At 40.2% G+C, this 25,039-nt stretch overlaps 3 protein-coding genes across 3 annotated transcripts; 2 read left to right on the forward strand and 1 right to left on the reverse strand.

Moving 5' to 3' along the window:
- Positions 1-362: 362 nt before the first annotated feature.
- Positions 363-1,756, reverse strand: rprml (reprimo-like). The gene has a single exon (XM_031867820.1). It carries the CDS (start codon positions 1,386-1,388, stop codon positions 1,053-1,055), a length of 336 nt encoding a protein of 111 aa, XP_031723680.1. The 5' UTR covers positions 1,389-1,756; the 3' UTR covers positions 363-1,052.
- Positions 1,757-7,731: 5,975 nt separating this feature from the next.
- On the forward strand, positions 7,732-20,155 carry itgb3a (integrin beta 3a). Its single transcript, XM_031867791.1, has 15 exons — positions 7,732-8,118; positions 9,701-9,786; positions 9,944-10,148; positions 10,443-10,695; positions 10,837-10,999; positions 11,097-11,258; positions 11,373-11,468; positions 11,579-11,668; positions 11,791-11,925; positions 12,007-12,436; positions 15,495-15,717; positions 16,781-16,881; positions 17,087-17,218; positions 17,620-17,786; positions 17,932-20,155. Exons 1-15 carry the CDS (start codon positions 8,052-8,054, stop codon positions 17,995-17,997), a joined length of 2,376 nt encoding a protein of 791 aa, XP_031723651.1. The 5' UTR covers positions 7,732-8,051; the 3' UTR covers positions 17,998-20,155.
- A 1,203-nt stretch (positions 20,156-21,358) lies between these two features.
- mettl2a (methyltransferase 2A, methylcytidine) lies at positions 21,359-24,931 on the forward strand. Its single transcript, XM_031867810.1, has 9 exons — positions 21,359-21,527; positions 21,996-22,084; positions 22,235-22,497; positions 23,043-23,092; positions 23,206-23,266; positions 23,365-23,504; positions 23,611-23,717; positions 24,140-24,205; positions 24,303-24,931. Exons 1-9 carry the CDS (start codon positions 21,376-21,378, stop codon positions 24,503-24,505), a joined length of 1,131 nt encoding a protein of 376 aa, XP_031723670.1. The 5' UTR covers positions 21,359-21,375; the 3' UTR covers positions 24,506-24,931.
- Positions 24,932-25,039: the final 108 nt, after the last annotated feature.

Consider the following 25,039-nt stretch of genomic DNA (forward strand, 5'->3'; position numbering starts at 1 on the left):
TTTACTGAGTGCCTAAGTGTTAAGTGTGATTGTTCCATCAGATAGTTTGTCTTCATTTTAAATGAGAACTATGTAAAATATCCTTTTCTGTGTAACTTTTGAATTTAAAAGTGCATGCATCGTGTGTTGACTTAATGCTTTCATCGTGTAATTAAAGATCACACGATTTCACAAGTCGGATTTGATTTGAGTTTAAAATCAAACAGTAATTAATGTTTCTCTAGAGATTGGTATAGTACAAATTCAGTTCTAAGTTGAGAGAGGAGACACAGTATTGGAAGAAAAACACAAATATTATTTCAGTGTTAGCATGTTCTGTATCATGTTAATCAACAGATGACAACACTTCATGGTCATTTCAGTATTTTAATTGCATGCTGCAATTTCAAGTTTATATTTCTTTTTTTGGGTACAAAATAATTCATGCAGCATCAGTGATTTCAAAAGTGCAAAACGGGTCCAGAAATCACTTTACAGATCAATTAGCGAGCATGCCAAACAGGACCAGAACCTCTCACATAAACGGAGACCGAGTTCGTTGAACGTGCAAGATTTCAATATTCAGAGTGTATTTACCAAACGAGACCAAGAAAAATATTTGTATAAAGAATACTTATATGTTCATCACGTCCACATATTACACTGGCAGACGTGGAATTATAAGAATTCACAATCATGCGGTTGAACAGTTTTTAAAAACATTCAGTTACAATCATTTCAAATTTACAAAAAAGGAGAAAAGAAAAACAAACTTAAAAAAAAAATGAGGTAACTTGTAAACATTTTCGTCACTTTGTTCAAGTTGGTAAAATTATATTCACTCAAAAGATTCAACAGGCCCACATGTAAACAATTCCCCGTGTTTTACGCACAAACTTTACGCATACATTGGTCGCTGGCTCCTGTAGTCGTTTTATCAGAAGGACGTGAGACATCTTTGCATATCTTTCCTTCCTAGGACACAGACAGAGCGTCTTTGAGCAGTACATGCAGATCTTGCACCAGATACCGGATCTCCGCTCCAGTTGTCCACAGTACCAACTCTCCATGGTCTAGCTGAGCCCGATCATGACCGTCTCCACGTCTTTGGAGGGTCTCCGGTCCTTCACCAGGAAGTTAATCATGCTCTCCGATTTGATCATCAGGTTGCATCCTAGGAAAAAAATACCGAACACCACGGTGAGCGACAACACGCACAGCACCGCAATTTGAACCACACGCATGACAAAGAGTTTGCGCTCGTCTTGCACCAGCACCAGAGATCCTCCACCGTCACCGGTCACCACGTTGTCGGTGCCATTGCTGGAGTATGTCGCCAGAGTCCCAACGAGAGTCTGACTCCCGTTAAACAGCGCGCCCTGGGTCACATTGAAGAAGGACACGTTCATGTTTCCTTGAGGGTTATCAGCAAATATACACGCGATTCCTCTGGCACACAGTCTCACATTAAAACCTGGACTCCAAGTAAAACTTTGCGTTATGTAAAAAATATGAGTAAGAACCCCCCCCAAAAAAAATACGCCTTAGTCCAGCTCTACAGGCAAACATCGCGTTTTGCCACAGCCTTGGTGCGTAATGACAACATCCACATCACCGTACTATTGCTGTAAACAAACAGCGTCGCATCAGGTGCAGCATAAAGTAAGTTTCTTCAACTTAAAGTCTACGTTTTTCTGACTTTAAGTGAGTCTTCTTAGACAGCGCGCAAGGTGCAAAACGTGTTTCCTCCGTTGAAATAAGAGACGGTCCCTTTGCGTCTGTGTTCGCCTGCGAGAGCTTCTTTTGTGCCAAGTCTCTGGTGCGTTTTAAAGTGATGATGAGATCCCCGTGGACCACACCACCACTCCTCACCAGGGGAGGTAGTCACAACGTATCAGATTATGACTCCTCTGTTGAAGAAAGTTAAGTAAAGAAACATAATTTGAACAAATCTTAATCTGACACTTCTCTCTTATTTCATTGTGAAACTGCTACTGGAATCAAAATAATGCACATTTTACCCATTAAAAAAAGATCATCTAACTGAAGGTATTTCGAACAAGTGGCACTTCCTGTTGGTCTCTTAATTCAAGAAAAAAAACGTTTTTAAAGAATGAGTTTCGCTAAATGACTTTTGAACCTGGATATTTGTACAGGTCCTTTCTGAAACACAACGCAGCACTCATTTATGCACATCAATAACGCCTGAAAGCCTCACCCATATTGATTCAGTCATGCATTCACTTTGAAGGCTTCTCATGAAAGTGTTGGAATGTCATTTAAAACCTGAAAGCATTCAGTTCAATTAGAATCATAATGAGTTGCAGATTGACAATCCTGCTATTGCAGATATGTTGAGAGGTATTTATAGAGTGTAATGCTTTCTGATGAGGGAACTGCCCAGACAGAGACCAATATAGGAACAGCGAGCTATAACTTCGAAATGAAGACATGAATTAATAATTGAACCATGGCAAATATTTATCTGAAATATTGGCTCCCCTGCTTTCACTGCTCTTGCTATTTCCTTTAAGGCAGCAGCTGTAATGAAACCCCTGAACAACAGACAGCCTTTATTGGATGTATTATTCAAATATAACTTTGCCTTTTGTTGTGTGTAACTATTGCAGCTCTCTGGGACATCAGCTTACTAAGGTGGCAGTGAAACCCCTATGAACCTTTGGCAAGCATGTTTCTCTTCATATAAACCATATGAGGAAATAAGTGAAAAATCTTTATTGATTCTTATTACAATAATAATAATATTCTCCCTCATTGCTGACCTTCTACATGCAAAATGTATGTTTTAATTTTATGAGATCTGTACTGTATTGACAGACTTCATTTGTGGAAAAAAATGTGTTAATACTTAGCATGCCGTATTGTGGTATTTACCTTTGAATTACCTTTTGATATTGGTAATGAGTATAGTATATATATATAAAACAATAAATAGTTCTCTCTATTTAGATCAGCGCTAAATTAGTCACAAAGTCGTACCTGTAATTTAAAATAACTCCAGTGATTTTATTATTAGATTACTTATAAATATTTAATCGATTTTCATCCATCACATGAAAATCGTTTGAAAGTTCTGACATGTTTGCAAGATTCTCCCTTTTTTCTGATGACTGTAAGATATCTAGATGTCAACACAGATTGTTACTGGATGGATGGATACTTGCCCACTAAGTTACCTGAAGAGGCCATTTCATAAATTCATAAATTTCAAAGATTTGTATGGACATGTTACTACTTTAAGGAGGAAAGGGCCCTCAAATCAATGAAATGTGTGAATTTAACCAAGTTAGAAACTGTTGGCCCCAATTTAATATTCATTATCTAATTACATTGGCAAAGGATTATGGCTAACTCCCCTAAACTGGATACCGAAGAGAAAGTGTATTTTCCTATTCTACCATAATACCTCCCTTGTGATGTGAGATTGAACACCTGCACTGATGAACTTCAACAGGTTAACAAAAACAATTGCCTCAAACATTTTAAACTTGTCCACAGAGCCTGTCAAATTAATCTGCTGTTTGTCTAAATCCTCCTGATGTCTGGGTAAGCAGTTTTTAGCCACCAACTGAAAAGCTTGTGTACAAACAATGATTATCTCCTTACACAAATACCTTTCATAAGCCTCGAGGTGGTTTACTTTCAGATCATTTATTAAAGGCTGAAAACAGAAGAACAGCGAGTATTTTTTGAGTACAATAAGATCAAATAATCTCATTAGCCTTAGGATTTGGTTGCTGCAAATTAATTGGCAGCATGTAAATCAATGCTGCACAATTTGATTCTGTTCTATTATTAATTGCAGTGTGATTATGGTAAGTAGCTTGTACTTACACTTCATCTCTCTGTCAATATGTAAAACCTCTGCTGCAGTTAAAACCCAACAATGCCTCTTTGAGGCTTTAAACTAAAAAACTTCAAAGAATTATACAAATGGGGAGAAAGTGGCTGCAAAGTCAAGGAGGAGGACACTTCTATGAACATGCTGCTCCTTTGAACTAATTACTAAAATCATTTGAAAAATGTTGATGTCTTTCTTGAATGTCTTAGTTTTGCCCTGTAAAAGCTTCATATACTGAAGACCCTGTGGGTGATGGATAACTTCACATGAGATTTGCTGTGAACGCGACTCATTTCATTGATATACCGGTCACAGGCAGAGATTTGTTGTTGGTATAACTGTATATGACGATACTGTATATTTATATGAGGATGCACATAGTCTTTAATGAGAGTGTCTGACTTGTTCCTAAGCAACAGTAGACCTGTGAGCCCAGTGACAGATGGTTGGTGAAGTTATTTTGGTTTAGAGGAGAAAGAGAGGGAGGGAGCGATGAGGTGCCTGGACGGAGGAGATGTGGGGGGAGACATTTCCACTTAACATGAGGGAATTGGCAGCCTAGCAACACAAACTAAGTGAAGACATCCCTAGCAACAAGGAGGTGGTGTTTGACCACACCCACCTCCCCTCTGGTCTTTATACCTACATTCCTTATGTTTGTGAGGCTGCCACAAGGTTGATAGGACTCAGGACTCAAAATGGTCAAGCCCCTCCATCGCGAAGGGAGCAGACTTTCCTCACAACTTCCCTCTGTTCAATTTACAGATTCCCCGAGATGCCCCTTATTAGCTGATCAAAGCCCACAGGACTGCGAGGAAGCCGCCTTGTCCCCGTGTGTGCTGGAGAGGGAGGGTGTGCTTAAGTATATGCCAGGAAACACAAAGGTCAAAGGTATATTAACAAAGTGTGTTGGACATTAAATATGGATAGACCAAGTATCACAAGATGCAGGGAAAGTGCGAGAGGCTGTGTTTTGATCTTGAGCGGCTTGTCACCTTTGGGACTCTTAATCACGCAGAAGTAAATGCAGTCATTGTTTACATGCTGATGCAGTGCAGCAGAGTGGTGCCCCACAACAACCCCACACGAAGCAACCATCGGTCATTAAAGGTATTTTCAGGAGATAATGACTTCATTGCTTTGATATGATGCAGGGGGGCTATTACTGTGTGCGTGCGTGCGTGCGCGCGCGTTCCTTGTGCACATATTGCAGCCTGTCTATTTGAATGGCTGGTGAAAATCTGTTTCTTTGAGAAACAGATTACAGATTTCATGAATCTAATTGAAGAAATTCCCTCTCTTCATCTCCAGTGGAGACATCTCATGCACTCCACCAGCCGCTACCCATTAACCTCATTTCCATTTAGACACATCTCAGTAATGCAGGCTACCATGATCTGCCTTTTCTTTTCTGTCCTTTCATTCTGTCGTCTTTGCTCCTTCAACTTGTTTCTGTCCAGCTGCCTCACTTACATCCAGCAGTAGGTTACATTAGACTTCCCACAGTTCTGAAGTCTGGATGCACTTAAAACACACAACAGAAATGCACTCTTTCCTTTCTTTTCTTTTTTTCTCCACCAGTCACAAGCACAGAAGAAACCAAATTCATCTGGAGAATGTGGGAATGTGGGCTCTTTCCTTTCCTCCATCCCTCGTGTATCCCCAGCTATTTATTTGTATTATTTTGTTTATTCCTTCTTTCTCCACATATATATGCTGCCATCCCCTGAGAGAGAAATGTAAGCTGCAAATCCTAGTGGAGCTGGAGGAGGGGATGGCAGATCAGATAAGTATCACCACACAAATACATATTGTCCCACGTCAGCGACTCAGGGGCACATTTCATAAGCCTGCCAACCCTTCACCTGAGAAAAACTCACATTCCCCCACTTGACCCTCCCACCCGCCAGTTAAACCCATCGTAGCAGGAAAGAGTTTGCCTGTTGTGATATCCAAACACTGATTTTGTCTGAGAGCAATTGTGCTTTGATATTGGCTCTCTGTGACGGCGTTCTCAGACTCAGTGAAAAGCTTAAAGGGCTCCAGATAGATCTGTAACACAGGTCAGGACCCTTCCATCCCCCTTTCCTCCTCCAGCCCCCATCCTCGCTTCTTGTTCAGCCTTAATTGACTGCCGTCTGACCCAGTCTGGCTTTTTACTCAGGACGACTGGCGCTATGCTCTTCCCAAAATGCCATTCATCTGTGGGGGTGATCGCCACAGAAGGCCCTGGAGCCAATAGATCCAAATCAGTCAATACTGGAGAAGGGGGTTTGATTGCCTCCTGTGTATTACCTGCACCATCCACCCACACGGAGAACAGAATGCCAGCAGAAAAGATGACTATTATAGCTTTTCTACTTATTTCTCTATTTTTGTCATTTCTTCTCACGGCAATTCTTGGATACGGGTGGCAGTAACTTAGCAACAAGCTGGAGAATAAGAGCAGGGCACAGAGATAAAGATTCAATAAATGGACAAGAGCAGAGATAAGAAGCATTGTCTGCTTCTGCAAGCCCCCACCACACACTTCCCAAAGTTAATTTCTGTAGAGTAATCATAGCTTTGATCCCATTTTCTACTGCCATTTCTTTCTTGTTTTAGAAGCTAGCAAATTTCGTCATGCTCCATCATTCAGTGGAATGGGGAGATGGTATTTGTGGCGGGCTCTTATCAGATTCATTAATTTGGTGAGGACAGTGAGCTTGGCTAGACTGGTTCTAGGGAATGCCTATAGCTTGGGGCTAAGTCAGTTCCTTTTGGACCCTAAATTAATTAAGAAAGCACTGCTGATCACAATCCTTTATGAACTCTAGTACTATATATAACCTTGTCATACATTATTTTTACCACCAGGGGTCCATCTACCACAACTACACAACTAAGTGTTGCTTCAACTTGTGGTGATTCATTCATTTTGAGCTGTAAATGCAGGGTTTCATGGCAGGTTTCTAGTTTGCCCTTAGGCCAGCATTACACACATGTTGTGCAGTTTACAGGTCTACTGATGTATGCTTTTCAATCCAGTAGAGGGCAGAGCAATTTGCGAAGCATTTTATATTTAAAAAGGATGTATATAACTATATATCTTCATTGTGAAATAGTGTTTTAATATTGGGAGAGGAGCACTTTCATACTTCATATTGATGTTATAACATACAAAGCAACAAATCACCGTGTCTTGACAAACACATCATGTACATTTTATACAAGTGTCCAAAATGCTGCTTGTCTTCAGTATTTATACCACTGCCAAATCAAATCAAGTTTAATATTCAGTCTACTTCTACACGTCCAGTTCCATACTACACACTGAAAGTGTGTTATAGTGAGCTACACCCTTAGCCTATGCTAGATGACAAATAGAAAAGGGTTTGGAATTATTTTTATTTGAACATTTGCTGCAGTTTGCTAACATGGTCAAAGTACTATCCAGAAAATACAATGAGGATTAATATCATTTGGGTTGTGAGTAGGTTCACACCTAAATTAATACACATGAATGCGTATTAGTGTTGATGGTGATTTCTGTCCAAAATGCATCTTATAATGAAAAGGAAGGAGTTGTTAACAGAAGAGTGAACATTTTTGAAAAGATAAATAAAAATAAAATGAATTGATGAATTAATGTGCATCATTTTATTGTAATTGTGCTCAACAGTATCAATTTGATTAACTTCCCTGATGTCATTTAATTTAAAAAAAACTGTTCATAATTTAAATACATAAATGTTTTCAAACTAGTGCCAAAATAGAGGACTGCCACACACATCTGGGCTGCATGTTTTAAGATTCAGTGATTTTGTTCAATATAAAAAAGTTTATTTCGCCCCGCCCATTCCCCCATATAATATGTAGCTTTCAGGAGCAGCAGGGAAATCTGTCCAGGTGATCCTTGAAAACAAATCATATGTTTATGTTAAACTAGTCTGTAACGTGAAGATACTGTCACTTTACTCCACTTGTGGGAAAAGTCAAGTAGTCTTTTGGTTATTAAAAAAACAATTAAGAAACGAGTGTCAACATGTCGTAATCTCCGCAGTTCCCCGATATATTTACTGGATGGAGAGTTTTGGTGAATGAGGCGACGCTGTATGACCCAACATGCTTTTAAAGTCAAGAATGAGGAAAGGCGTTCAAGTTGCGAAGTGAACAAGCACACAGGGAACACAGACGACGCACGTCAAGTCAGCCCCGTTACTCTCCAGCCATGGGAACGTTTTTAGACCGTCCAGTGATACTGTTTCTTTTTCTGATATCGCCATCAAACGTTTTCGGTAAGTTTTTATCACTTAAACTATTCTTTTTTCTTTTTTTTACTTTCGCCTGCTTACGCGAACTGTTGCTGTTTCCGCCCGGCTCGTGGGGCATCGTTGAAGGTACCACCTACTGTTCATATTTACAGTAGGCTATATTTTCTGATGATTAGGCCATTCAATACAGCGGAATGCTCTTAAACGGAACACAGAATAATTCAGCGTTAGCCCCACGTTGGTTGTAATTGCGCTCCTCCGTTGGAGCTTTCGCCACCTTTCCTTATAAGGGAGTGAAAATAGTCGGGATGGGTTTCCCAAAGCGACCAGGCTCACCGGGTCTCCTCAGCAAAGATCAAGTCTAAAATGTCATGATTTCATTCAGAATAGAATAGGGAATATGTGCATTATATATATATATATGTGCGTGGGTGCTTTTTGTTTTTATTTTCCCTCAATTAACTCAAAAACTAACTAACTAGAATAAAACACTATGAGAGACCTTTCTATAAAGTCTACATCATCATAATTATTTTGAATAGCTCAAATACTGTAGCTGAAAAACCATACTGTGTGGTGCTTATTCAGTGGGTATTTAGGCTACTTCAGGGGCCCTTGACTATGCCAGTTCATTTCGGAGTTAATATAAATTCAGTTATTCAAAAGCCAAATTAAGTTGTTTTTTTTCTTCTTATAGCCTATATTCTGTCAGATCTCAAATTTAACACTACACACAGGGAGATACATATTGGTGACTGACTGACTCTGTTTAACTCCAGTGGGCCACACCCATAGGCCAATCTAGATAACAAATAGTAAAGCATTTGGAATTATCTGTTTACTTTCTTAGAATAAAACATTTGGTGCAATTTGCTAGCACGTTCAAATGACTCTCAGAAAACATAATGAGCATCATTAATGTTATGGGTAAACTGCACACATGTTTTGCACAGTAGGCTACTCTTGAGACTGCATGTGATAGTTGTGGTATCTGAAGTTTGTGGTTGAACAGAGCTGCATGGTATTTCCGTTTATTTAAAAAAAAAAAAAAAAAAAAAAAAAAAAAGTGGTCAACAGTGCTATCTAGATATGTCACTTTGCTTCAACAACAAGTTGAAATGAAATGGGTTTTTTTCTCAATGATGGGATATATTTAAGTTATGAGCAAGTTTTTTTTACTTTTCTGCTATTTTCTGCTTAACTCAACTACATTTCAGAGGGAATTATTGTACTTTTTACTCCACTACATTCACTTCATACATTTATTTACAAGTAGATAAGATTAGCAGATTCAGTTCAACAATTGAAAAAAAATAAATTATGATTTATTATTATGGATTGAGGTAACTTGGTCGAATTCACAAGTTACCCGACAGTATAGCCGATTTAATAAAAAAGCCCGACCTTTACCAGCTGCAACAATATACACATCAGGCTATCTGATGTCTTTCATTTAGTCATGTTTGGGTGTATAATATATATTTATGTATCTATGTATTTATGTTAGGCTCAGAGTGTGTATTGCTACTTTTACTTTAGTAAAAGATCTGAGTACTTCTTCCACCACTGATTTTGTGTTGCATTTCTGTTGGTGTGATTATCAAAGGTTCCAACATCTGCACGTCACAAGGGGTCACCACTTGTCGACAGTGCTTGGCTGTAGACCCTGGATGTGCGTGGTGCTATCAGGAGGTAAAAACACCTGGTTCATATGCACATACACCACAGTGTCTAATTGCTTCTCCCGTTCATTGCTCAGTGCAGCAAGTTGGAACAGAAACCTAATTTCCCAACAGCATACCTCTTGTTGTCATCGGCTGGTGTTGTAATGCAATGGTTCTTTATTCAGGAGTATGGGAACGGGGGATCAGGTGTATCCCGCTGTGACCTGAAGGAGAATCTACTGGTTGGAGGGTGCGATCCGGCAGCTGTGGAGTTTCCATCCAGCATTCTGGATATAGACAAGGATGCACCGCTCAGCAGCAAGGCCTCGGGCACAGCTGATGATATCACTCAGATAAGGCCTCAGAAAATCCGTATTGCACTAAGACCAGGTACTTAAACATCCAACCAGACATCACCTATAAGACCAGATGCTAACAAATCTACAAGACCAGATATACTTATTGGAGACCAGACACCAAGGACCATTATTATTGTTGTGCATGCACTAGCAGCCTGATACACCAAAGTTGGTTGTACGTCTTCAACGTCACTATATGTTATTATTATCTAATATTGAATCTGTTTCACTTGAAAGTCAAAAAAAGATTTGGACACACAATTGATCTCATTAAATCTACCATTCACTGCTCAATCTCTGCGGCCCTCCGCTCTTTCCCTCTCAGGAGATTCCAAGCGTTTCACCGTGTCAGTGAAACAGGTGGAGGATTACCCAGTGGACCTCTACTATCTGATGGATCTTTCATTTTCAATGAAGGATGACTTGGCTAGCCTTCGCACCTTGGGCAATGAGCTTGCCATGACCATGGGCCGCACCACAAGCAACCTACGCATGGGGTTTGGAGCCTTTGTGGACAAAACCGCCTCCCCTTACATGTACACCTATCCTCCAGAGGCAGTGGAAAACCCTTGCAATGGGTAGGTGTGGAGGTTATTGTTGGTGTTACGTTTAAGGAGGAAAAGGAGCTGAAGGGGGAGATTTTCTAATATTCTGAGAAAGTCTGTCCAGTTCTCCTCCACTGATTTTCTATCCCCCATTCACCTATTCAATGCATACAGAATTCATGATACATGCCAGGCTCAATTCGGGTTCAAGCATGTGCTGTCACTGACGGAGAAGGTGGCTCGCTTCACTGAGGAAGTGGTGAAACAGGAGGTGTCTAGAAATAGAGATGCTCCAGAGGGTGGTTTTGATGCTGTCATGCAGGCTGTGGTGTGCAAGGTATGAAAATGTAATCGCATACACTCGCTCGCTGATGTGCAAAACTGTCAGTCTTTCTTACACTTGTTATATTTATTTCTGTGTTCATCCTCATTAGGACAGGATTGGCTGGCGTCCAGATGCCTCACACCTTTTGGTATTCACCACTGATGCCATAACTCACATCGCTCTGGATGGACGTATAGCTGGAATTGTCCAGCCCAATGATGGAGAGTGTCACCTTGATAATGAGAACGTTTACAACAAATCCACTGTGCTGGTAAAGGCAGGAATTTTAAGTACATCAGTAATTCACTTTGGTTTTTAATAGTTTGTGGAGTTGTTGGACAGAACCTGCCTCCATTGAAGACTATTTGTTCCCTGTGTCTTCCAGGATTATCCCTCCCTGGCACTCATGGCAGAGAAAATGTCTGAAAACAACATCAATTTAATTTTTGCCGTGACCAAGCATGTGGTGCCACTTTACAAGGTAAACAAACTGCACTGCTTGTGTCACACAGCATGAATTTGTTTTATGTTATTGGTATTAAAAACACAAAAACTGGGTCATCACCTTGCTGTTATGCCTGTCTTCCCCAGGATTACAGTCAGCTCATTGCAGGAACAACTGTGGGAGAACTGACCGATGATTCTGGGAATGTTGTTAACCTCATTGTGGATGCTTATGCTGTAAGGACTTCCAAAAATTATGACAATAAGGGAAAAATCAAAAAGTCATGTAATCTATTTAATGACAAATATGATACTACTATAAATGTAACTGTTTAACTCCATAACTTTGTGTTGATCAGAAAATCCGCTCTAAAGTGGAGTTGGAGCTACTGGGAGTCCCAGAAGAGTTGAATCTCTCCTTCAATGCCACTTGCCTGAATGGAGAGGTCATCCCTGGACTCAAGTCGTGCACTGGCCTCAAGAGTGGAGACACAGTACGTATCTGTTGAGATGCTGACATGCACATCTTGTATCTACATGTAAAAATTCTCACAGAGACCTTTCCTCCTCTTTAGGTGTCATTCACTGTGGAGGTTCAGTTGCGTAGCTGCCCCAAAGAGAAGAGCCAGGCTTTTACCATCAAACCGCGAGGCTTCAAGGATTCCTTGGAGGTCACTGTGGACTTTGCCTGCGGCTGCGACTGTGAGGCGAACGCCATAGCCGACAGCCCCGTCTGTAGCAATGGCAACGGGACCTACGAGTGTGGTGTGTGTCAGTGTCACCAAGGTCGTCTGGGCCCAAGATGCGAGTGCTCGGTGGAGGACTACAGTCCATCTGATGATGTCAACTGCATCCCGAAGCCAGGGAACCCAATCTGCAGCGGGAGAGGGGACTGTTTGTGCGGACAGTGCTCCTGCCATGCAAATGAGTTCGGTCAGGTTTGGGGCAGGTTCTGCGAATGTGACAACTTCAACTGCTTGCACTTCAAAGGGGCACTGTGCTCTGGTGAGTAGATATCCTTTTCTTTTTACTTTTTTTTTAATCAGTGTTAGTACTCTTTGCAGTTTTGCCAACACCAATATGGCATTTTGCTTTAAACAAAAACAGAGGAAGCACTTACTGGATCTGAAAGTGATGTGACACAAAACACATGATTAAAAACAAGACCAACTTGTGTCTACAGCACACCAATCCTCCCTAGGGTCAGACAATCTCACTCTCCCTCACTACACCTGTACTCAGTAGGCCTACTCACTGTATAAACACACAGACAGAAAACATACATGCAAGTAAATTATCTGGAAAACATAAAAATGTTCTCTTACTTCTTGAAACAAACGTATTGCCCTTCCCTTCCTTTTCCTGCTCTGAGGCCCAGTGTGACCTTACTGGAACACACTGTTTTCAGTCAATCTCAGTCTGTAAACACACCTTGGTCAGTTTACATAGTTTTCTGATACTTAGCTTCACAAATCAGAAATCCACAGCCTTTTTCCAAACTCATGTGCAATTATTATTACAGTCTTTGTTTGCTTGTAAAGGACATGTAAATAATTGCATAATTTAGCTGCCAAGCATAAACAGTAATGCTTACAAATGTCTAATCCTCCTACTCACCACTCACAGCAGTGCCTCATGCTGTGCTATCACTCCCTATTACAAGTCTGCACAGCGACAGTGCAGACTTGCGAAGCCGGCGACAGCCGTGGCTTGGAGGCATTGTGTTTTCAGGTTATCTGTCCATCTGTCCATCCATAAATAAAACAGAAAAAAAACATTAAAATCTCAAATGATGTATATATACTCGTCATGACCTTATAGTATATCAGGTTTTAGTTTCAACCTCCTAAACTAAACATACTCTGGGCCCCTTGTGTGTGCACCATGGCCTAAGGAGAAAATGCCAGCTCATATGTGTGTTGGCAAGCAAGGAATATTTCCTGGAATATGACATATTGACATCAACAAGGAGGAGTCTTGCTCAAGGTAGGTTGTTTTTCTGAGGAACAGGTATTAAGGTATTCAATGATGACACACAGGGCTTGGGCGCAGACAGTCACCCAACTTGCCCGCACCCACAGACTTACACACACAAAGCTGGTGTAAGACAGTCCACTGAGCTCAATTTGGGGCCGCAAAGTTGTTGTCTCAGTAGCGTCATGCTGCTGTTGTCCTTAAAGAGCGAGCATCCCTCAGCCCCAGCTCAATTGGAGCTAATCAAAACTGGGGCACTGAAAAGCTCCATCTCTGTGGTATTCACTGTGGCGTGAGTATTTCTTCGTCTGCTGAGGGGCTGTGGGACCGGTGCAGGGCCTGGGCACAGGAGTCAGCAAGCACAGCCCCAGGGCCCATAAATTTGAGGGAAGAGAGAACAGGAGAGTTTGCATTCCTCTGCTGGCAATTTGCCCAACCTCTTTCTCTCCAGTATATGTCTATCTCCACAGCACTTGATTGTGTTCCCTCTCTTCTTCCAACAGTGTAATGTGTAGTTTTACTTTATCCCTGTTCTTGTCCCTTCATCGTGGCCCCCATGTTAACCTTCACTAAAGCCCAGGCATGTGATTAATGGGCAGGATTACTGTGCAGTCTCACGGAGAGAGTAGGATGATGTGAACCTAAAAACTCCCTTTTATGTGTGTGTGAATCAACTTTAACTAATGAGAACAACACAGCTATGCACTCTTGTCAAGTTGAAGTGCTCTACACTTCAAAAGATATCCATAGTTACAATGGCAATGTAGTTTTGCAATGTTTTTGACAACAAATATCAGATTTAGTTCAGTTATTCAACAGTTGTGTGCAGTTATCGTGTTGACAGAGTAAGAGAGATTACTCAACGGTTGCTTTGCTAAGCATTAAATGTGAGACTGTTAACCATTAACCGGTGACCACGTCTGATCCCATCACAGCTACAAACACAATCTAAAAGAGGAGCCGTAGTTGGCAGGGCGTAGACTGGGGAATTGTAGTCTGGAGTTTTTCAACGGCGGATGATTTGTTTTGAGCTCTGGAATTAGGGACCCTTGGACCCTTTGTGATATTTCAAGACCAGTTACTCCCCCAGTCTGATCCAGCTGGGCTGTGACTCACCCACTTTGCTCTTAGTCATTCAGTGCCAAATCCTGTTTGCTTTCCTGCAAAGAACACTATAGTCTCCTGGGCTCTGCCTTTGTTTCTAATTTTGCTTAATCTCTCTGTAATCCAGGGAGAAAAGCTCATCTCCAGATTCTGTCAGCAAATGGTTGCATCACTGTAACACTGTTCCCCTAATGACTTGGCTTTTGTCCATTCTTCACTTCAGTAGAGTCAGAGGAAGCACTAGTGTGTGTGTGTTCCTGCCTGTAAGGAGACGGGGATTTATTAGTATGTTCAATCAAAAGAGAACATAACCTGCCTTTGTCAGTATTGGGATGATTAAGAGAAATGTGTCATGTCCCTTGCTGAGTAAAATTACATTTTCGAACAATTCGTTTCCAAGTTATTTTGTTGCTTAGCATTGTTTTAAAGAGAAGATATAGATTACGCAAGACAAACAGGGCTGTACACAAAGCTTACTTGTTATCGTAATTAAAATTACATTTTTTTTTTTGGCTACTGCTGTTGATTGTTTTAAAATAAGTATTTTTTTAAATAAACCACTTAAACAACCATTAGCAACATTCTTATTTTAGAAAGTAACAAAAATAACACATTAGTAACGCATTACAATAGTAATTACGTTGTTGCAGAATCTACAAACACCTCCACAGGTACACGTGCCCAAGCTTGCAACATGCTTTAAAAACTCACAGGTTAATAGGCAACAAAGGAAAATGCACAGACATAATAGACCTATAAAACACACACACACATATAGTGAATCAGTTTGCAATTGCGTCATTTTTATTTCGCAGTTTTGTTTGCCCTGCCACACCCATGTGATTACGGTCACTGAAAAACATATTTGAATTAATATGCAATAAGAGGTAATATTTGAATTGAATAAAAATTTGATTTGAATTGAAAGAAAAGTACTTTAAAAGGACTATAATGGCATTAACCTCGTCTTTTTTGTATCTTTCAGATCATGGTAAGTGTAGCTGTGGCCTCTGTCAGTGCGACGCTGGCTGGAAAGGAGAAAACTGTAACTGCAGCACACGCATAGACACCTGCATGTCCAGCATTGGCCTGCTGTGCAGCGGCCGGGGTAACTGCCAGTGTGGGGTTTGTCAATGCACTCAGCCCGGTGCCTACGGAGATACCTGTGACAAATGCCCCACTTGTCCTGATTCCTGCACTATAAAAAAGTAATCATATTTATTAATGTTTTAACAAACGATAGAGATGAGGGAATGGACAAAAACACATTAAAACAGACTGTAACTTTTGAAGTAACTCATTCTTATTACACAGAGTGAACCTCCTAGATGTTTTAACGTTCATGTATTAGACAGCACAAACATTTTAAAGCCATTTTTTGCCATTTCTGGTTGCCACTAGAGGAAAGGTTATGGGGTTTATTTCCCTGGGAGCATGAATGTGCTCAGCAGACATGCAGTCTACCATGAAGATGAGATATCATAAACATTTTGACCTGAGGGTGGTTCAAGAAGAATATCATGGAGTGTCCAAAATGGAAAGGGTTCATCCCCTGGGGACCAAGAATATGTATAGTAACTCCACTAGATTTCCCTGTTTTTTGTGGTTTACAAGTGAAATGTTTGGCCTTGTAGTGGCACTAAAAGAACCAGAGAGCTGGTCATCAAAACCAATAGGATTTATCATGGAACCATGAATAGCCACAGATATACATTTATGGAAATTCTGGTTTAAAAAATACCATACCTTGACATGTTGGTCAAGGAAAGATTTTGATCTAAAAAGGTCAAGAGGTCACCAAAAATATTAGAAGTCATCTTCTAGACCATTAATATGTGTACCAAATTTCATAGAAAATAACTGAAACTACCACTACTTTGCCACAAGCAAAGGGAAAATCTTCAGCAAAGAATTTGAGACTAACTAACCAACTAAGTTGGCTGGTTGCACTCTGCAGTGCAACATCGTTTCATCATGATATTCCCACATTCCAGGCTGATAACAAACTTCTCCCACACACATTTTTAACAAACTCAGGTGTGGCTTCGTGAGCAGCAGAAAAAGGTCAAACTCCTCTCACGGCCAGACAGTCGGCAGATGTTAACACTTCCCAGATTTATCTTGATATAGCTTTACTCTTAGACGCTCTTATGCTTTGTTGTTTGTCCATCAACCTTAAATCAAATTGAACCATGCACTGCTACTAAAGAGCATCAATAGTATGCACACTGTGCATTCTATAAAGGTAACCAAATGGGACTCTACTTGCAGGGAGTGTGTTGAGTGTCAACACTTCGAGAGAGGACAGTACACCGAAGACAACAGCTGCAATAAAATCTGCAAAAATCAAATTGAAGTAGTGGATGAACTAGGTGAGAACTCTTTACTGCATACTGTGATCTTAACCTGTTGTGCTAATGCGTACTGCTGTTTTCCTGCTGCTAATCTCGAGCAAAATGCCAGTGAAAGTATTTGAAGGCTTCAAACATGCAAGGTAGTCAAAAGATATAACAGACTAATTAATCCCTTGTTAAACAATGTATCACCCTGTGTCTTCTTATCATCTTTCTCCTGCAGGTTTCCATGATAATGATAGAAATAAAAATGCGGTGAATTGCTCATACAAAGATGAGGATGACTGCATTGAGCACTTCCAGTATTACGAAGATGAAAATGGAAAATCCATTCTGTATGTGGTCAAAGAGCCAGGTACTGTAAGAGTGTGTGTTCATGTATGAGACACATAAACCATCAAGAGAACTGAGCATTATAATTTAGGTCTTCTATTAGGACAGAAGAGTGTGTTCTTGAATGCCATTTAAGCCTGTGTGTGGCCGACTACAGAAAAAGGGGGAACAGTGTGTGCAGCAGAAATCAGTAATTTTCTAAAGGAAAATACATCATCAGCTATATAATCACAGCTACACTCTGCCACACCACAGAAACCCAGACTCATGGTGATTATGGACGAAATCATTGTGTTATAGTGTGTTTGATACTGGACTGCAGTTGTTGCTAAACTCCATGAGTGACCTCCCCTGCTTAACAAACGTCCTGGAAACCAGGAGGAAATTAGCTCTTTTTCTCCCTTCCTGTCTCTCGTCTCTCAGAGTGTCCTCAGGGTCCAGACATTTTGGTGGTGCTCTTGGCTGTGACCGGAGCCATTCTGCTACTGGGCCTCATTGGACTGCTCATCTGGAAGCTGCTAGTCAGCATCCATGACCGCAGAGACTTCGCCAAGTTTGAGGAGGAGAGAGCCAAAGCCAAATGGGATACGGTGAGAATTATTTGTTCTTCGAACCCTTTTTTCTAATTAAAACGCTAACTGCTTCTTATTCAGGGATCAATGGAGTACTGCTACTGTAACAAAAGTATGGTGTGGCACTGAATTGAACAGCATTACCTCTGTTTTCATTTCCCAGGCTAACAATCCCTTATACAAGGGAGCCACCTCTACCTTCACCAATGTCGCGTACCGAGGCAACTAACGACTAAATGCAATGAGGAACAACTCAGGGGTCAACGACAGAGATGGAATGTAGTAGAGCAATGGGTGGGAAGAAGATCCTACACTGTAGCTGAAAACTAGTTAATGCTGTCAACAACATGGTGTAATGATTGCACATACAGTAAAAATAACTAAAACTGTTAATGTAATTCAGGCAGTTGCCTGCTATTAGACTTTGTTTTTACACTATGTCATGCAGTTTTGGTACTGTACATGCTGATAGGAGTTCATTAACAAAAACAGCATTTGTAGTGTGGCTCACATTAAAATAGAAATCATCATGACCTAATAGTAATGAGTCCGTATAGAAAATAGAGTGCAGCTTTTTTTAAGTTCACTTTTCTCTCAATTGAAAAGGGCAATTCCATTTTATTTGTTTGGGATTTGTTTTTCTTTGCTGAAAAAAAACAAACCCCGTAATAAAATATTTAAGTATAAAAGGAAAGGGCAGTTCCAAACGAACCACAGGAAATTTTATAAGTAAACAGAAAATATGTACTATAGTATTTTGATAAATTATTAAAACAAGCTTCTAGGGTTTTCATGTAGGCTATATGACCAATTCCCTTTTTTCTAATAAACAATAAAGCTTGTAGTATTCATTTTGACAACAATGCAGCACTGCGGAGTATCGGTTAACTGTAAAAAGGAGTAAATCCACTTATCTACAGCCTCGAGGCTGACTTAGCTTACGGTGATCTTTGTGGTGTATATTGTTTTTTAAATGCATGTCAGTGATGGTAAGTTAATAAATGCTTTGACATGTGTGTTTTGTTTTTATCCCTGCACCATTAACTGTTTTTGCGTTTGTTGGGCTTTTTTGTTGTTTGTTTTATTTGTTAAATTCGATGGTGATCAGCACTGTGTTACTCTGAAATGCTATGCAGTTAATTTGTGTATATAAGCTGATTTTATTGCACATCAAATGATATTTGCCATGCTGCTTTGTAATTGTTGGTAACAAACAAACTTACTGTTGCTCTTTTGTAACCTCCATTTGGGAGAAAAGAGGAGTATTTTGGTTGTACAGCTCTGATCCTCTCTTAGGACATGGCCTGTAAGCTCATTGCATATGTCTGTATTTTTTTTTTTCCACCATTTTTTAAAATGCAGGGTGGAGTTTAACTCCAGATTGTTACACAGAGGAAATGTATAAATATTAATTATACTTGACTTTGACAATGTTTGTGTGATGCTTGATATTTGGGTTTCTTTAACAAATGTCAAAGCTACTTTTAGCCTTTATTAGGATCAGATGTACATTACAAAAGTTACTTGAAGTTCATATTTCAGATCAAAAAGTTGTCTAAAAATTCAGAAATAGAAAAATTGCCTCCCAGTTTCACTCAGGCACAAACAAGGGTGCCAGTTTGCCTCCTGGGCATTACCGAGTTGCCCTTGAGCAAGGCACTCGACCCCCAAAATGCTCTGCGGGCGCTGTATAGTACCTTCCCACTTTTTCCAAATACTAGTATGGGTTAATGCAAATGCTAAATCGTGTGCTGTGTACATGTGCACATTTTGCATTTACATTCAATTCAGACAGTTTTACTATGATGTTAAAACTAGTGTCGGTGTGCAGAAGCGAAAATTTCCTTTGACCACATCCGGTCACAACTTATCTACTTAACCGTATCAAGTCATAGAATACTTCCTGTTGCATTGCCAATGATGTCAAATTGGTATTTCCCTTGTCTGTTGTTGTGCCCTGCTCTGCTGATAAAACTTTGCACTTCCCCTCACATCCCACAACATATCTTTGTTACCCTATCCTGTTCACACCAGCCCGATGAGTCCACTCAATGTGTGCTGAATCCAGTTATGTTTTACACTGTTCATTGGTACTTTAGTTACCCTTGGAAATAAAAGCGTACATTTATCACAATTGTCTATTATTTTCTCTTATAGCTGAAATTAAGTTACAAATAAAACAATAGAATGTGTTCCCTCTTAGCTGGTTACCTGTACACTAAATATGCACTTACTAGTATTTTCTAAACGTGTATACTTTGTTGTGGACATTACCATATGTGTAGATTACTGTTCATACTGTAATCTAACTTGTTTGGTCATTGGCATGTAGCATCTCTACTGTTTTACAGTACATATTTTTTCTAAATGATGAGCGTGTCTGGCTGCAGTACGGGGTTCTTTGTCAATCTAATAGCTCAGTCCAGATGTTGACTACCTCCTGACTCAACACAACAACTAACTAACCAGTGTTTTAAATGTAGCAAATACAATTTTAGGGTTGCTCTTGCAGTGCATGAAAATGCAATAATTAGATATGTGTGCAGAAGAATTTAGAATAGTCTAATTTCCTTTCACTGAAGATAAACATTGAAGTCATTGCCATGAACACTATGCATTTTGGAAGTCACACTTTCAAAGTATTTATCAATAAATCTCTACTCCACGCTAAGTATATAAAGTTATGAATACGTAGTAGTTGTAGGCTCTGTACGAAGACTTCCGGAGTATGAGAAAATGGCGTGGAACCTGTGTATTTGTGAAAACCGATATATACAAGAGGTCAAACTCAAAAATCAATCCACAAATGTAAAAATTACCAGTTTAAATGTAAATTTTAATGTTTAACAAATTACACGTGAGGAACTGCTGTTTGTCAGTTTGTCTGTTAGGACTGGTTGAAACTAATATACACACAAGTTAATTGTTGACCACTGAAACCTCAGTATAGGAATTCTCCACATTCATGTGGGTCAGACTGACACCAGTGGAACATAGCAACGATATTCCTGGCATATGTCTCCCTCTAGTGTATAATCACTGCACTGATCAAATGCTGCGGCACACAGAAACACAGAAAGAATGTGCAGTATGAAAGTACTGAGAAGCAGCCAGTAGGACAGTGTCCAGAGCTGGATGATAGTCTGACTGGCTGTGATTTATCAGTTGAGTGATCGTCCATCGATAGGCCTATCTGGATATACTAACTGAATATAAGAAGGGATATACAGAAGCGTGTCTTTCACGTGCTCCGTATAACATCGCTAATATGATGATGCAGCCCGTTCTTCAGCAAGTGAGAGGGAACTACAGTTTATTGCCTGTTACTTTGCAGACAAAATGTGCCTCGACTTGTATGTGTGACCAGTTTTACAAAGTGGGAACATGCTAATAGTAAATATTTAGAGCCAAAAAGCAACATAATTACAGAACTACAATCCCCGCCTTCTAAAAACTGCGTTGCAACACCGGTCAATGGTTGCAACTGAGAAAATGTCGGCACATTGAGTTGCATTTGTATTATTTATTGGAATTACAATATGTCAGATGGTCCCTGAACGTAGCACGTATAGTTGCGCGGCCCCTTTTCCGTCGCGTCAGTTCAAACATGGCGGCGCCCCATGCCGTGGTCGGTGTGGAGGAAGGCAGCAGTCAAACACCACTGATTCTGTCAGATTCAAGCACCGGAGATGTGAAGAGGCCTCTGTTCGGGACACGTTTCCTCACAGACCCGCGGCAGGTCTTCCAGCACAACGCATGGTGGGTAATTTATTCAAGAAAGATGTTTGGTGTGCATCTCTGTTAGAGCCAGTGTCCCCCGACTGAGGCCTTAAACTTTCTCTTGTTATTTGTAGTACATTAGCTGTGTGGATGTTTTTGCTGAATTGATTGTGTCTAACTATAAGCAAATGTAAAAGCTGTTGTTTAGTTGCTGTAACTTTCTGTTTGTTTTGATTGGGGGTTACCAAAGGACAGGTCTTAATGTTGTCATGCAATGTTCATGATGTATTTCGGCCGGTTTATAGGAAAATATAATCTTTTCTCAGGTTATATAGTATAGTATAATCATATAACGTTAACTGGTCATTTAGTAATTATATCATTTAATTGCAGTAATCATATGTGGATGACCAGATGATCACATCAGTATTTCAGTATTGTCAAGTATTTATGTTATTCACCACATCACTTCAACCACACTGGATAATATGGCTCTGTTGTCTGCAGGGACAATGTGGAGTGGAGTGAGGAACAAGAGGCATCTGCTAAGAAGAAAGTCTTAGAAAACAATCAGCCACTACCTCCAGAGAAACAAGGTAACAATGTTGTTTGGGATCAGTTACAGAACTATAGCAACATTAACAGAAATTGACAGTATCGCTGTTGATTTGTAATCATGGTAAGATGTTCTCGATAATGAGTTTATTCTTACTCTTTACTGCCTTACCTTTTTTTTTTTTTTGCAGAGGAATATGACAGCCGGGCAAATGAGTTTTGGAATGGTTTTTACACAATCCATGAGAATCGTTTCTTCAAAGACCGTCACTGGCTGTTCACAGAGTTCCCAGAGTTGGCCCCCCAGTGTAGCCTTAACCACGAGTCGCGTCTCGAGGTCTCTGACTCCGATCACAGTCAACAGGAGAGTCTGGATCAAGAAAGGGGAGTTCCAACTTTGTCTCACACCGACGGAGACATCCCTGGCTCTTCTGCCACATATCGCATTCTAGAGGTGAGAGTTTAATTTGAAAGCAAATTAGCCAAACTTGAACCATACACATAAAATGACATGAAATTTCACGTAAATTTGATAAAGAATTGCTTAAAATCGCTAATTAAATTAATTTAAAAAAATCAGACACATGTCCCATGATTGTCTAGTTTCAGATGCATATAAAACATTTGTAGTAGAAAAGTGATGGGTCTTACTCAATACATCATCTTTACCCGTTTACTAAAGAGCAAAAAGTCAAATGTTTGACTGCAACACACATTGGATGTGTTTGTTTTGTGTTGTGCATAATGTTTGGAGAGCACTCTCCTCCTTTTCTACTGAACTCGCATGGATCACATTGTGGTAGTCCTTATCATTTTGCCAATTTAAACACTTTAAAACATTTTCTATTCAAATATATTTTTGAAACCTTGGAAAAATGCCTTTTCTAGTCATTTTATCAATCTTTATTTTGTCAGAAACAAACTTTGCTACTGTATCTGTTGGTGTTTGACATCGAGTGAACAAAATAAACGCTATATTAATTGATGTTTATTGGGCAGGTCGGCTGCGGTGTAGGCAATACTGTTTTTCCAATACTGAAGACAAACAAGTGAGTGCAGTCAAGGCATTGACATGTCTTTTCGAGCCGTGTTTGACAAATACTGTTCTCTGCTTCTGTCTTATGTGCACGTAAAGGTATAACTGCATCTCTGCTCTTTGCAGTGACCCGGGACTCTTTGTTTACTGCTGTGATTTCTCCAGCACTGCTGTGGAGCTAGTCAAGGTGAGATGGGATCAATGAAAGGATGATATGTTGATAGATGTATTAATCTGTTGGGTTATGGGTTATCTGAAGACTTAACATTGCTTTCCCTTCTTCAGGCTAATCCAGAGTACGAGCCTGGGCGCTGCTTCGCCTTTGTTCATGACTTGAGTGATGTGGAAGCCAATTTTCCCGTCCCCGATGGAACCCTTGATGTTATAGTGCTAATCTTTGTGTTATCGGCGTTGCATCCCAACAAGTATGAACTTCTTTCTCTGTCTTTCTTCTTCTCGTCTCTTTGGTGTTCACTCGGTGTGAGTCATTGAATATAGCAGTGGTTGTCTTAAAGTTTCACTCTGTCTCAGGATGCAGGCCTCCATCAGTAGATTGGCGCGGCTGCTGAAGCCTGGGGGAGTGATGCTGCTCAGAGACTATGGACGCTACGATTTGGCACAGCTTCGCTTCAAGAAAGGTTCGTCAGACTAAAATCCAGCAAGGCTCCAGTCCAAATAGCTGTTCAGAACGTCCAGTTCCAGAAAGGTCCATTGATCATGGCCTATTATTAGTGTTTATCCTTGAAAAGGTGTTGGCCTACTTAGGTCTGTTTTTTTCTGGTGGCACCATTTCAGAATTGACTGCTGCCTTAGGTCACACCAGAGTAACTTTCTGTGTTTTAAATGACAAGTATGCTCCTTCTAATTATATTAAAGAAAATGATGGACCACACTTAAGGTAGATGGTAAGAGTAAGTCTGGCTGCTCAATACCTGCAGTACTTCTAATGGTACACTGCAGATTAAAACGCCACCACACTAATGAAGACTGTCGGTGTTAAATTAAGGTTTGCAATTTGTTGTAGAATAATTTGTATGTTGTTTCCCTTTACTTCTTCCAGGAAGGTGTCTGTCAGAAAACTTTTATGTCCGAGGTGATGGAACAAGAGTGTATTTCTTTACTCAAGGTAAAAATACAGACATTAATTCTGATTTATTGGGCTTACTTTGCAGAATTGTTCTTTAATTATGTATATGAAAATATGTCTGTCCTTTCTGTTTCAGATGAGCTACATGAGATGTTCAGTGAGGCTGGGCTTGAGAAAATGCAGAACCTTGTGGACAGACGGCTACAGGTGAACAGAGGCAAACAGCTCACTATGTATAGAGTGTGGATCCAGTGCAAGTACCGCAAGGCTCTAGCTCAGCCACTTGAGACCCAGGACCAAGACAAGGGAGAGGACCCGCCTGGCTTGACCTTAAGCTGAACTACAACTGAAACTAGGAGCTCAGATCAAGGCGGTGCTGGCCTTTTTCTGTGGATGTATGGAATTGAGAAGCTCTGTTGTGAATGTGATAAAGGGGATGCAACTAGATAGTTAAATGCTGTAAATACCTTACAATATCTCAGCTGCCATAATGTTGATGGACTTGTTTTATGGCTTAGTGTTCCTGATGGTGCTGCAATTCTACTTACAAGAGTGATCATTTCTCATTTTGTGCTGATGAGTTCAGTAATCTGAGAAAGGGGCTGGTTACCCCCTGTTTAAATGTTTCTATTCTGCCAAATGCTGTTTTTAATGAGCTGGTGTTTGAAATAAATGGCATGATTTTAAGGATAACTTCATGACATATTTGTACATGCAGAATCAATAAAACCTGTAAATCTGTTTGACTTCGGTGTCAATATGCTTTGTTAAACAAGTGTTTTGTTTAACAAAGGAATCACGTCATGATGTTGGTCCCTATTCTACTTTCCATCACAGTGTTTTGAATGGTTGAATCCCTATTTATGATTAAAT

The sequence above is a fragment of the Anarrhichthys ocellatus genome, unplaced genomic scaffold (genome assembly GCF_004355925.1).
Source record: "Anarrhichthys ocellatus isolate YVR2014 unplaced genomic scaffold, GSC_Weel_1.0 scaffold40, whole genome shotgun sequence".
NCBI lineage: Eukaryota > Metazoa > Chordata > Actinopteri > Perciformes > Anarhichadidae > Anarrhichthys > Anarrhichthys ocellatus.